The 14347-nt window shown below is 39.8% G+C and overlaps 2 protein-coding genes across 3 annotated transcripts; one reads left to right on the top strand and one right to left on the bottom strand.

Annotated features, from left to right (window-relative positions):
• Nucleotides 1–2365: 2365 nt before the first annotated feature.
• Nucleotides 2366–6831, top strand: zmp:0000001267 (b(0,+)-type amino acid transporter 1). 2 transcript variants are annotated; one of them, XM_053335409.1, is made up of 6 exons: nt 2366–3066; nt 5531–5664; nt 5817–5946; nt 6039–6163; nt 6269–6356; nt 6471–6831. In XM_053335409.1, the coding sequence occupies exons 1-6, from the start codon at nt 2368–2370 to the stop codon at nt 6699–6701; spliced, it is 1407 nt and encodes a 468-aa protein (XP_053191384.1). In that variant the 5' UTR covers nt 2366–2367; the 3' UTR covers nt 6702–6831. The 2 variants fall into 2 exon arrangements, with proteins under 2 accessions (XP_053191384.1, XP_053191385.1); XM_053335410.1 differs by having other exon boundaries at nt 5817–5950; nt 6043–6163.
• Nucleotides 6832–8068: 1237 nt separating this feature from the next.
• adprs (ADP-ribosylserine hydrolase) lies at nt 8069–11629 on the bottom strand. Its single transcript, XM_053335411.1, has 6 exons — nt 11309–11629; nt 10288–10384; nt 9935–10142; nt 9466–9653; nt 9148–9248; nt 8069–8891 (listed from the first exon to the last, which is right to left on the bottom strand). Exons 1-6 carry the CDS (start codon nt 11493–11495, stop codon nt 8500–8502), a joined length of 1173 nt encoding a protein of 390 aa, XP_053191386.1. The 5' UTR covers nt 11496–11629; the 3' UTR covers nt 8069–8499.
• Nucleotides 11630–14347: the final 2718 nt, after the last annotated feature.

The raw sequence follows: 14347 nt of genomic DNA, 5'->3' as shown, positions 1-14347 counted from the left end.
TCCTGCTGATCATGTCAAAGCACATCTACCTGTGATGGGCTTTGTCTTGCTTTAGTGTTTATTGAAAGGGTCATTTCTTGTCATATGGTGACATAACTGAGACGTTACATGACAGTAAGCATATAATCTATAGCCTGTTCTGTGTGTGTCAAGTGTATCCTGTGAATGCCTTTGTGAAAACAGCAGAACTCAATCAATAGGGATTGACAAACAGAGACTCAATCTGAAGAGGGACATTAGGGTTATAGGAGTTTGCTGGCACCGTTATAGGATCTTGGATGGTCATATCCCCCCAGTATGTGCTATCAGCTACTGGGAGCACTGGGGCTGGGTGGGCTCTGCTATGCTGAACTGGGAATAATTATTCCAGAGTATGTAGAGTTTATCTACATTTTGCAGACATTTGGGAAAGTGGTGGCCTTTATGTTTGTCATCAGCTTAATCATGGTCATGAGGCCTGCCATTGCCACAGGAGTCGCCTAGAGCTTTGATGAAAACATTGCAGCCCCCTTGTACAATGGCTGCACCCCTCCACTGCTGGTAGTAAAGTGCATAGCTGCAGGAGCATCAAATAATGCTGACCAATAATCACACAAGCAAAACTTAGTGTAGTAAGATTTCTAGGGGGCCATGAAGAAAAACTTCCAGTTGACCTCACATATCCAGTCAGATTACGTATGACACTTAGGCAAAACCTTTCCCACAAAGTGTTTTAAAGGGTAGGAAGACTGTTTAGCATGGTTTGTCAGGCAGAGTAAGAAACACTTCAATGAACTCCTGAACCCAACCAAGGAGACAGAGTTTGATGAAGCCTTACCCATGTCCCTGGCAATCATTTCCGAATCTGGTGGGGATTTCATCTACATACTGCGGATCTACGGATCACGCCCTGCTTTCTTTGCAGCAATCACTTTTATCCTTGTTGTGAAGCCATCCAGTATTGCAGTAATTTCATTTTGCATTGTATTGCATAACAAAAAAAACTTGGGGTAACTTACTAACATTTAGGGGGAACAGGTGCTAGGAATGGATAACGTTTACTCTAACTTGCTGAATAGTATGTCATTGTGTTGGATGGCACCCCTCGTAAATACCTGGGGACTAGAAAGCAAGGTTAATGGTTACCATTTTTAAAAAGGGGGCTGGAAGGTGTGCTCTAATAATGGAGGCATCACTCAGCTCAGCCGGCACAAGAAAGCCTATTCCAGCAGCTTTAACAGAGGCTTCAAATTATTTCTAATGCCGCAGATTCTGGAGGAGCAATGCTGATTCTGTCCTGGTGGTAGATCAGTAGACCAGCTCTTTATTCTTGCAAGTATACTGGAAACTTCCTGGGAGGTTACCCATCCAGTCTACTTGTGTGCTTTGTGGAGATGGTCTACAGCTGTGTTCTTTGGGGCATCTTGTAGGGGGTACTGAGGAAATACTGTGTGCCAGGTATATTGCTAGATGTCATCTGGTCCTGGTATATCTTGAGTGAGAGCTGTTTCTATGTTATTGGGAAGAAGTCAAGTGCATTCTTATTACTGCTTCTGGTTGTTATTTTCAGGGACAGATTTATCTTGGCACAGCTGAGGGGTGGAGTGCCCATCATAGTGACTTTAGGATTGCATTTCTTCTTTTTGCAATGATGTAGTTCAGCTGGCTTCATCAGGTCATAATCTCCAGAAGAATTGCAGTATAGAGAATGAGAATCAGCACCTATTAGGAAACCATGGTGAAACCAAGTTGCTGTTCAAAATGTAGGCATTAAAATATCCTTTACACAAAATAGCATGAAGAGAAACATACAAGAATAGATTTAGATTTAGAAGAAGCATTAAATGTATGGTTGTTATTGAGTTTGTGTGACCATTACTATTATTATCAGGACAGGGAAAAGATCAGATCAATCATGTTGCCCTATTAATACTTAATTAGTCAAGCAGTAAAATCTCGAAGTTGGCCTTGAAAATGTTAGTGTGAGGCAGAGCAATAACCTCAGAACGAACAGGAATTCTGTAACATGAGCCAGCAGCAGTATCGTACAGGTTTGTTTCCATCCGTTTAGCAGACAAACATGGCGTACCAATTTACACTTGTCTTAAAAAAAAAAATGTTACTACTACTGATTTTGACACAAACTGATAAGTATCAAACAATATTTGTTGTAAAGATGGAAAGAGTGCTAAGTCTATTTACAGAGGGCAATTGGTAGAAATGATCAAAGTCGAAAGACAAATAGTCATGACGCACCTTGGTTTAGTGGCTGTAGACAACTCTTGTTGACATGGTTGTGATGTTACTCAACAGTTTGCATATCATTTACTGCCTGTTGTGGGCATGTCACTCTGTGAATGCCTTTAAGGAAGCAGCAGCACTCAAACAATGGAGAGTGACACACAGAGACTCAATCTAAAGAGGGATGTTGGGATTATTGGAGCTGTGTCTTTCATTGCTGGGACCATGATGGGATCTGGGATCTTCATATCTCCCCAATATGTGCTATCCACTATTGGCAGCCCTGGGGCCAGTCTGATCATATGGGCCTGCTGTGGGTTGCTAGCCATGCTGGGTGGGCTCTGCTATGCTGAGCTGGGAACAGTCATTCCAGAGTCTGGAGGAGAGTTTATCTACATTCTGCGGACAGTCGGGAAAATGGTGGCCTTCAATTTTGTCTTCAGCTTCATCATTGTCATGAGGCCTGCCAGTGCCACAGGAATCGCTCTGAGCTTTGCTGAATATGTTGTGGCCCCCTTTTACAATGGCTGTACCCCTCCACAGCTGGTGTTGAAGTGCGTAGCTGCAGGAGTAATCATTGTGCTGGCCATAATAAACTGTCTGAGTGCCCGCTTGGCCACATTCATCCAGGTGGTCTCCATGGTAGTCAAAATGATGGCACTGGCAGTGATCATCTTGGGAGGTGTTGTGATGCTTTTCCAGGGCAACACTGGGAACTTTGATAACGCCTTTGAGGGAACAAATGTTGGTGTCAGCTCCATTGGCATTGCTTTCTATCAGGGCTTGTGGTCCTATGATGGCTGGAACACTTTGAATTATTTAACTGAGGAGCTGAAACAGCCAGAAGTAAGAGTTTCACAGTATTATTAAATTGAATTGAGAGATTAAATGATTTTTTGTGTGCAGTCAACCATGCTAAGTTCTGCATTCTTTTTTTTCTCATTCGGTGTTCATTGATTTTGCTGGACAATCAGCCTGCCATTGAACCAAAAAAAATGAAATTTACATCACCCAGGAGCACCCAATCCCCTTGTTTTTCAAGATTATGCATTTTATTTTAAACTTTTATCTTCAAAGCTTCCAGTAAATGGATTGACAGTAAATTATATGGTGTGTGGATAGTATTTAATTGACAGTCCAATACAAGGATATTCATATCCAGATAAGGGATTGCTTCATAAAATAGCTAGGGATACAATGTAGTTAATGTTACGTTAAGCCAACCAGCCTTGAACAGGTTTAGTGCCCCTTGAGCTGTAATGTTTTGCCTGTTTTTGTCTGCCCAGATTAGCTCAGTCAGTGTTAGCGTCTGCTCTGTAAGCAACTACAGTAACTTTTGCTCTCTAATATTTGTGGCCATGGCTGACAAAGAACCTGAAGCTTTGAAAATGAAGCGGGAAATTGGATTAATTGGGGGAATAGCATTTGTTTCAGGAACCATGATCGGATCTGGTATATTCATGTCCCCGCAGTTTGTATTGGCCTATGTGGGAAGCCCTGGAGCCAGTTTGGTGATCTGGGCTCTCTCTGGAGTTGTAGCTATGTTTGCAGCGCTGTGTTATACTGAGCTTGGGACAATCATTGTTGAATCTGGTGGGGATTTCATCTACATACTGCGGATCTATGGTTCATTTCCTGCTTTCTTTGCAGCGATCACTTTTATCCTCGTTGTGAAGCCATCTGGCATTGCAGCAATGTCTTTCAGTATTGCAGAGTATGCACTGGCACCATTTTATGATGGCTGCAACCCCCCGCAGCTGGTGGTAAAGTGTGTTGCTGCTGTGGCCATACTGATTGTTGCGACAGTCAATGTCTTGAATGTTCGCATTGCCATCAGAATCCAGGTGGTCTTCTTGGTTGCCAAGGTGCTGACCTTAACATTCATCATAATTGGAGGGATTGTGGAGGTCATACAGAGCAGCAGTGTCATTGTGGAGAATTTAAAAATTGAGAATGCATTTAAAGGCACTCAGTATTCTTTGAGCACTCTGGGAATGGCTTGTTATCAAGGACTCTGGTCTTATGCCGGCTGGTACAACTTGAACTGTGTCACTGAGGAAATGAAAAGACCAGAGGTAAAACTGTGAAAAGTGGATTGTGCATGCATGATTCAACGAATGAATAACAGCATTAGATATTTTATGATTTATTTAATATTAGAGTACAACAGGATGGAGGATAACAATAGTGATTAGCTAAATTGTAAAACATATGAAGATGAACAGTGTTATGTTTTAACCTCCTCCTTTTCATAAGCTTATTCCACACACATCTTCAGTTAACATGCTTGAAATGTTCTTTATAGACTGAAACTAAACTGTTAGAGGTGTTCGTAATATGTTACATATGGGCATTTAGAGTGTGATTGTAAAAAAACAACTTTTTATATGGGTGCAATTGCAGTCTTATCTACCTGTAACAAAGGTGATGTGATCATGTGTATTGGTGCAATTGATATAAAGTAGAAAGACAGCAAGAGAAAAAGGGGTAATCTGAACTTTTCATTCAACAATAAAAAACATTATTTGTGTCATGAAAGAATTTCCTTCACCACTCTAGTTTTTATGCTAACTTTTCTCACACAATAGGTAGTATGAGGTAAATGTGAACCTTGTTGTGGGAATCTAGGTCTTGTGATGTTAAACATTTTCAGTTTATTGACAATGGTTAAACCCTCTGAGAGATAACATTTAATGTTCAAGGCAGTTCAAGAAGAACCCACAATCAGCCGCTTGAGCTGAATGCTTAAAACACTTTCATAAGAAACTGTTGTAACTGCACAGACTATTACTAAAAAGCCTTTGAGTGTTAATAGAGAATATTGTAGATCACTTCTGTTATTGCTTTTGGGATTTTGTGCAACAAAGGTTCTTTTTTAATTTCAGATTTTCAGAAGTTTGGAGGGCAATGTTTTTTCATACATAACAGTTGGGGTGACTACATTCACAAAGATAAATTACTACTGAATGAAACATTGACAGGTCCTGCAAATTTAATGTGAGCTTGGAAGATGGTTGCTCCTTTGAATTGATCATTCTCACATTCAAGTGTTCAAGTTGTGTTATTCATCTACTTTGATAGCTCTAACCATGTCAGACATAACACTAATCTGCATTTCTTTTGTATATGAGTAAAGGTGTGATACAAAGGTTTTTAACCAGATTTTAACCATTTTTTTCTGTTTGGCCCACAAACCATGTAACTAACCTGGAGAAAAAGAACAAGCCATATTTGTAAAAAGTGAACATTCTGGGGGGAACAGAACAAAATCAGTCTCCATACAGCACATTTTCAACTCTTTTTGTTTTAGGTGAATCTTCCCAGAGCTGTCATGATAGCCATTTCTCTGGTGACTGGCTTATATCTGCTGGTGAATGTGAGCTACATGACAGTAATGACGCCTAAAGAGCTCATGTCCTCCAATGCAGTGGCAGTTACGTGGGGGTAAGACAGCAGCTGATGTTGATGTTGACAGATCAATGTAGACAGGCACAGATTGACAGTTTGGCTTGCTGTTTCTTATGTTTAAATTGTTTAATATTAAAGGGGTTTTATTCTGTTAAGCTTTTGTGAGAACTTTAAACCCTTTTCCACAGGAATAAGGTGTTAGGAAGCTGGGGGTGGATCATGTCAGTAGCTGCAGCTTTGTCTGCTTTTGGTTCACTGAACGGGACGTTCTTCAGCGGCGGCCGTGTGTGCTTTGTTGCTGCCAGAGAGGGACACATGGTGAGTCTTTCTGCCTTATAAAAATGTGTATCATTGTTTTAAAATGAGATTGCTGCAACAGAGTTTCACCCAGTCTCATGTTTGTTTTATAGCCAGATATTCTGGCCATGGCTCACGTTCGCAGACTGACTCCGTCTCCAGCATTGATCTTCACCACAGCCGTCTCCCTGCTGGTGCTCATCCCTGGAGACTTCCAGAGTATTGTCAACTTCTTCAGGTGAAGGCTGGCTCAGCATTTATTCTTACTTTCTTTGAAACCCCCACCCCACCCCCCACAATGTTTATGTGTTTGTCTGACATTTCTCTTCATTGCTTTTGTCAGTTTCACTGCCTGGATCTTCTATGCCATCACCCTGTCTGGACTTATATATCTCAAGATTAAGAAGCCAGAGCTGCCAAGGCCATACAGGGTCAGTATCACACATCTGCTCTCAAAACTCATCATCGTAAACAAACACTGAATTTCTTGAACACCACATGAGAATCAGCTTGTGTGCTCTTGTTGTCTCTCCCTCTCTCAACAGGTTCCCATTATTCTCCCCATATTGGTCCTCATTGCAGCAATATTCCTTGTGCTGGCACCCATCGTAGACGATCCTCAGATTGAATACCTCTATGTGACTTTATTTATTTTGAGTGGAGTCATAGTCTACATACCCTTCATTCATTACAAAGTCTGCCCAGGCCTTTTGGACAAGTTGACAGTGTTCCTGCAGCTGTTCTTAGAGGTCGCCCCGGCCGAGAAAAACCTGTGATCCAGACGAAAAACATGTTTGTTCATTTTTTGCAGTTTTTGTTTGCTATGACACTCATGAACCATTGCTGTTTACATTCAGTGGCCACTAAATATTTCCTCCCGTTTCTCTGTACTACCGTGCGCACACAAATTTTAATATTTACATTTGACTGACTTAGAATCAATCTGAAACATTGTTTTTTGCCCAAGTGCACTCTTCTCCTCTTTGCTTATTTGAAAATAAATAAATGTTTCAGAATAAGAAATGAAAATGTTATTGCATGTGCAGCAATTTATCTCATGCGGCTTAGCAGAACGTGCACTTTAACAGAATTTCTGCTGTCATGAATTTGATTGATTACTGTTTCAGTTTTATGTTAATGTTTCAGACCAAAGATCCATAAAAAGTAGTCTGCATTTTGGAGGAGCAATAGGAGCTATCTTTTCCCTCTGTTCCTGCACAATATTTAAAAACTAAACTCTTGCACTGATACTAGAGTGAGAAAAAGCACCACAAGCTAAATGCTCTCCTTTGTAGCAACAAGGGGAAAAAAGTCACAATTGGAGCTCCTCGAAGATTCATGAAGCAAAAAAGAAAAAAAACTAATTTGTTATTACAGTGTTTTGAATATTATGTGTTACATGTATGCTACTTGTTATTTCAATAAAATGATGCATCTGGAATAGTGTTTAAAAGGAAAAGGTTTATGTTTTATGTTCTAACTAGTGCACTACCTGCTCAAAATGTCTTTTAAGAACAGGACGATTGTTTGGCCTCCGACTGCAACCTCAAAACGTAGAAAATGTGAAACTGAAACTACCTAACTAACTTGTATTATACACACACATTATACACAGGGCTCTGTTGTCACCATCTTCTTTTCTCTCTTTTGGAGCACTTTTCTTTCGCTCGTGTCAGACCTCTTTCCCTGACATGCAGGAGTCAGTTAGCAGAAGAAGCTCCGTCTTGCCCCTGCACAGAGCAGAGAGGCTCACTGATCACTGTCGTATTCAAAGTTCATTAATATTAAACGTATCGTAACGTCCAAATTGCACCCATTTCATCACTGCACTCCCTTGGGTCCCCAGCCATACACGCATGAAATGTTGAGTAAATCACATGAACAATTCAAGAGATACAGAAAGGACATACAGACAGACAGACAGACAGACAGAGTCCTTCCTTTAGTAGAAAGATATCAGCACGATTCATAATTTGCTATGACTCAATATTAATATGCCATTATTTTGCTACTGACGTCTACTGAAATTAGAGTTTTATTGGGCTACTAGATTTCACTTAAAACATGAAATTCTGTTGACCGGTTGTATAAATAATTGTTGGCTTCTTAAATTTCGAATAAAAACAAACGAAAGAGATTCTGTGAATTTAAAAAAAAAACTTTATTAAATAATTGTTATACACTGGAAGGATAAACAAGACATGGCCAATTCACTGTGCAACTTTCACTTGACAAAGGATTGTTCATCACAAAACAGGGTAGAGCAGGTATGGGAGAGATGTGTATGTGTGTATAATGTAATGTGTATGCACATGCAGACCACATTTTTTTTTAAATAATCTGACACTTTTATATTTTTCATTTAATTAAAAAATAGCCTCTCGGTATTTTTGTTCAATACCTGCTGATCCAATTAGGAAAAGAAAAAAATGCTGTTTTCCAGGTAAAATAAGTAAGTGATGGAGTAGTTTGCCCTTAATCACAGGTTCTCAGTTAACCAACACAGTTCAGTCCAAAAAGTGTAAGTGTTTAATTTTTATGTGTGTGTCCTTTTGTCAAAATTCATATGACTCATCACTCTGATCCTGTCTTCTTCTCTGTGCCGTTAGAAGTTTTTGACTGCTTTTCAGATGCGTCTTCACAGCTCCGTCCCCCTGCCTCGCTCCCGCCCACCTGTGATGACTTGTGATACAGCATGTGAAGTCGCTCTGCGTCCATGTCTGCATCCTCCGCCCCCTCGCAGCACTTTATCCAGGGCTGAGGAATGGTCTCGATGCCATAGTGGGCCCCGGCGATGGCCCCCGCCATGCAGGCTATGGTGTCTGTGTCCCCTCCCAGAGCCAGGCTGTACGCTATTGTCCTCTCCACGCCACAGTAGTTCTCTGGGAGGCTTTCCCGGGGCTGCAGGCAGTGGAGGACGCAGAAGATTGCTGTAGGGACTGAGTGGAGCGCCGCAATGCCGTTACCTGGATGGAAAGGTAGGAAATGTTGAGTGATGTGAAAAACTAGAATATGAGTTGCAAAAATGAATCTTGAATCTATTAATCAAGAAAGTAAATCTCCTGATTAATCAATTATTTAAATAGTCGTTAGTTGCAGCCTTAGATACACCAGCAGAAACAAATATGTGTAAGAATATAGAGGGATAGAAAAGGGTGAATGGACATATTTTTTCACACATGATCAAACAGACAGTAAGAAAGATTGGAGACAGATACTGACCCAGTTCAGAGATGACTTCCTCTATGCTGACCTTGCTCCTGCTCATCAGGTCTCTGATTCTGTGAAGACGCTCACAGAAAGGTTTCTCTGCTTCCTTCAGGCTGAACAGACAAATCATGTTAAAGGACAAATGACACTGAATGATAAGACTCCTAGTCCAGCTTAAATTGATCATTTTGGGCCTTAAAAATCTATGTTTTAAAATGAGATAAATGTTCTGTATCTCCTGACTGATAACCCCAAACAGACCTCTGCAGACAGACACAACTAGACTCTATCAGATCTGTGCTGAAGCCTCCTTTTAAATGTAGCACTTACATCCTAGCATCATTTTGTGATGCCTTGTCATCCTCAACTTCCTCCATCTCTGTGATTAGCCTGCTGATGAACTGCTGAGGCAGGTCTAGTGCCCCCTGCAGGGAGAGGTGGACAGCTAATGCTTGCAGCACCGCCCCGTTGTAACCCAGAGAGCAGGAGTGTGTCAGCATGGCGCCAAGACGGGCAAACTGGAAAGAAAAGAGAAAAATGAATAAAGAAATAAAAGAACCACCACTGTGACCTCAATAATAAAGAAAAAGTAGAATTATCACCTTCCTGACAATGTCAACAAAAACTGAAAATGTATAAGCTTCATTAAAGTTGAATTTATGGCAGAGCTGTTGTATTATTAGATTGCACAGGTGTTACTAATGAAGTGGCTGGTGATGAAATGACAAACATTATAATTCATAGAAATGTGCACATCAGCAAGGATGTGGCTTAGCCTACAAAGATGCCCATTACTCACTCTTTTAACATCAGCCAGAGCAGGGAAAGCCAGAGCGAAGGGGGCCGCCCTCATGGCCCCCCCATTCCCAAAAGATCCTCGACCATTAAACTGGTCCCTGGCTGGCTGGTACACGTCACTGAGCTGAGGGGAGGACAGCTTCTTCAACACCTGGATCACCCCAGAGCCATAACCACGACCTGGGGATGTGCTGTACTCCTTAGCAAACCTAGAGGGGCGAGACATCAGGGGTTCACTCTCTGTGTGTGTGTGTGTGTGTGTCTGTAAGCACTCCTCTCAGTTTACTGTTTAAGTCTTTGAAACTATATTTTCTCCACAATCCAGAAAAGTGTCAGCAGTGTGCATTTGTAGACCTGCGAGCCATGTCCTGCTCATCAAAGCCGGCCCGGGCGAGTAAAGACTGGATCACACAACGTGCCATTGCAGTGTCATCACTGTACTCGAGGATACCTACGACACACACACACACACACACACACACATACAGACAAGAGAGAAACACTATAAGCATCTATGCAATGCTGAAATCATTACTACATTGACAGAAGCCAATTAGCCAATTCTTTTGCAGATGCACTTTTCAACTTCCTCAATCAAAAAGTGTTCAACAGGCTACAGTTTGGACAAAACTAAAACTGCAATGTTTGAACTTAGTACTACAAGATGAGATTACATTATTACACCTGTTTTACTTTCTTTACACATATTACATTAATTACATGACCATACACCATCTCTGAACTGTTAGATCCACTGTTAGGACCTTCACATTTTTTGCCTTTTTGCTCTACAGCATCAATACTGCTACTGCTTTTATGTTTATTATTATTATTATTATTATCATCATTATTATTCCAATTGTAATAAACTAATATTTCCTTTTCACCATTTGCCAATTAATAAAATGTTAAATGACACTGAATTTGTCAGATGTGAAATGCTGCTTTTTTTCTAACATCACTTTGGCTTCTGTTTTTTTCCTATTGTTTTCACATTTTGCAGTCAGTTATATTAGATTAAATTAAGATGAGCTATTCAGAATAAATGCATCATTACAAAAGTGTTAAACCGCCTATATAACACTGTATTGACCTAGATTGACGCCCCAGTTTAGTATCATATGTCTGACTGGTGCAGGCTTGCAAAGCATTAACAGCCTCTGGTACTTTTCAAGCTCCTCTGCAGCATAGTTTAGCATGGCTGAAGTGTAAAGTAGTGTGTGTGTGTGTGTGTGTGTGTGTGTGTGTGTGTGTGTGTGTGTGTGTGTGTGTGTGTGTGTGTGTGTGTGTGTGTGGATAGATTATAGGGAGAGGAACCAGTATGTTGCAACCAGGTATTTCACTTTCTATACTGAGCTGACATGCTTCCACTGACCGTTTCCCTTCGTCTCATCGTCCAGGCTGCTGAGATGCTGCAGCACACTCTCCATGGGAACCTCCTCCGCTCCCTCAAACTCTCCGCCGACACAGTCTCCCAGCACAGCCGCCACCAGCGCACCCCTGAACCGGGACAAAGACGCCGGGCCCCCCGCTGCCGCCGCTCTCACTGCCGCCATTGCCATTCATCCGCCGGAGAACAAGACTGTAAAGTACACCGAGAAAACACTCCGCTGGTCCGCTGACCAGACTGCCAGAGAAAGGATACAGCACAAGTGACAACAACAACAACTAATGTCCGCTCTGCTGTCCCTCTCTACTGCTTCCTGAAAACCATTTGACGCTTGTTTGACCTGTTTAGGTCGTCGCACATAGAACTACTGATTAATAGACTGAGCTTTGATTAGAAAACAGGCTGAAGTCTGTTCTAGTTTGCTTACGTCTATACAAGGCTATGAGCTGGATACCGAAGTGGCTACAATAAATGCGAAACAGAAATTACTCTTTAAAGGACAGGTTCATACTTTTTAAAGTATTTCTTAAAGCAACAGTCAGGAGCCCAGATGAACATTGAAACTGTTTTTTCTGACTGTAATCATTCCCCATGTTCATACTGACCATTAGAAGATCCCTTCATAATGCAGGTGGACAAAATCCAATGTCATCCTTCTGTTTTAATAGCCAGTATGAACAGGAGGAATGACTACAGAGATGAAAACTTTTTTTTTAATTTTTTGTTGTTTTAAGACAAAAGGTTTTAAAATTTTGATATTAAAATATTTAAACAGGGACCCATAAGATGTGCCCAATTTACTTTTTTTTGTCAAAGAGCTCATCTTTTTTCTTTATCAAAATAATTCCAAATACTCAAATTAAAACAACACTGACATATAAAACTGCAGACATACTTCAAACAAAAAAATCGTTTTTAAAAGAAAATAATAATAATAACAATAATAATTATAATAATTTTACTGTGTTTTAGGCAATAATTGCATTATCCTAACTTAGAGATGTTCTGGGTGGGTTAGGATACACGGTCCTCAATGACTTAATGGACATTTTTGGACATACTAAAAAAAGGGGTTAATTATTCTTGACTCATGAATGTGGTGATTTCCAATCATGAGCTCACTCTCCCCATGTCGTTTGAACAATTGTATTTTGCGCGCATACATTTCGCCTTACGGTACAGCCATACACTTGTTAAGCTCGCCCTCTGCTGGACAGGAGTTCTGAAACTGACGATGAGTGAATCTGATTTAACAGTAAATTATTAAAAAAGATAACTGATTTATAATACTAAAACTTAGTAAAAAAAAATACAGATCAGTGTCTTCCTTCCGTGGGTTATCGATCTTGCTCTTAATTGTGCATTAGTTGTGCAATTTGTTTAAACAGTGCACAGATTTAAGAACAGTGTGACAAATCAAGAATAAATCAATCAATATGACTGTAGGCTATATCTTTTCTTATCTCTTACGCTAACAGTGATATAAAACGTAAAATGTATATAACCTAATACATATTATGTGATTAATGCTATCAAATTAACCCCAGGTGAGTAATTAGACCTATTTTCACAAAAAATCTGATAAAAATGTGGGGGCTTACACATTTTAAAGCTAGATCACGCCTTGAATCCATTCAGATAGATAGATAGAAACACTTTTGTGGTGCCCCTTATAGCCATAGACAGTATTGAACAGACCTAGTAATAATGATAATAATGATATTTATAGCTATAACGATAACTAGGCCTATTAGGCAACTTTGAATTGGTGATTATCATAACCTGCAAAAAAAATCAATCACTGCAAAAACATTTAACCCATTTAAAGATCATATATTTGATGATTTAGGCTTTTTGACGTCAAGATGATCAAACAACAGTATAGCCATAAAGCATAGACTGTATATACAGACATCTTTATATGCTATATTCTATGTAATAACACAATAGTTGGCTGTCATTTCTCTGCAAACATTTCTGTCAGTTTTTACCGTAGTGACACGAAGATAAGACGTTTGAACATTTCAAAAAAGCCAAGAGATGTTACATGTGTGGACTATAAGAACATGTAATGCATGTACAACAATAGATTGCACTTAAAAATAATAAATAAAAGTATCATTGTGTTAGAAAAAGCTACCGTTAGTTGTCAACTGCTCTCACTATCTGGAGGAAAATATAGAGAACCCATCACCAGAAATTACGGTAACTACAGTAGGCTATTCCTTCTTTCACTTGTTCTTCTTTGTATTTATTTAGTCGGTTTAAAGGATTTCTTAATTTCATAGGATGTTGAAAGCAGGTGTTTCATTTGTGGGTGCTGTCTTTTGCATACAGTTAATTTATAAACGTTACAGCTGGCTGTTCATACATGTACATGTTTCCCAGCAGCATCCTGCTTGCATACACAACCAGGACTACACTGAAGTGAGTTTTCGATTCGGAGTTAAGAGGAAAGTTAAGGGAAACAAAAATACTATCCGTGGATTTATATGTTCACAATATACTAATATATAGACTATATACGCACTTTAGGTATTGTAGAGCTGTTTAAATCCACTATTGTATTTGTGATTATTTCTCTTTTGCCTCATATGAACACCAGGTCCAGATGAAAAACCACTGGAATTAGACTTGTCAAATCTGGACTTGATCAATAAGGATACCCAAACACTCATTAAAACAAAGTTTCAGATATGTGAAACCTTTATTCTGTTTGTTACAAGTTCAGGTCAAAAAACCACAATACTTAGACTCATCAAATCTGGACGAGATTTTCAATGAGATTTTCAATGAGGCTCCAAAGACTCAGACAAGTATAGTGTGTTTTTATCTGGATGGGGGGAAGCTGTGAAATAAATGTTTTTTCGGAATTGAAATGGGTTAAACAGTGATAAGGCTAAGATAACTTTTTCACAAGTGTAAATGGTGCAAAAAAAGTAGAACCAGCCACTAAATATCATGATTTATGTTTCCCTTAACTTTTCCCTTTACTACCAACGGAAAACTGACTTCATCGTGGTG

This window comes from Scomber japonicus, chromosome 16 (genome assembly GCF_027409825.1).
Source record: "Scomber japonicus isolate fScoJap1 chromosome 16, fScoJap1.pri, whole genome shotgun sequence".
Taxonomy (NCBI): Eukaryota; Metazoa; Chordata; class Actinopteri; order Scombriformes; family Scombridae; genus Scomber; species Scomber japonicus.
Note: the sequence above shows the minus strand (reverse complement) of the source record. Positions and strands in the feature narration are given on the sequence as shown.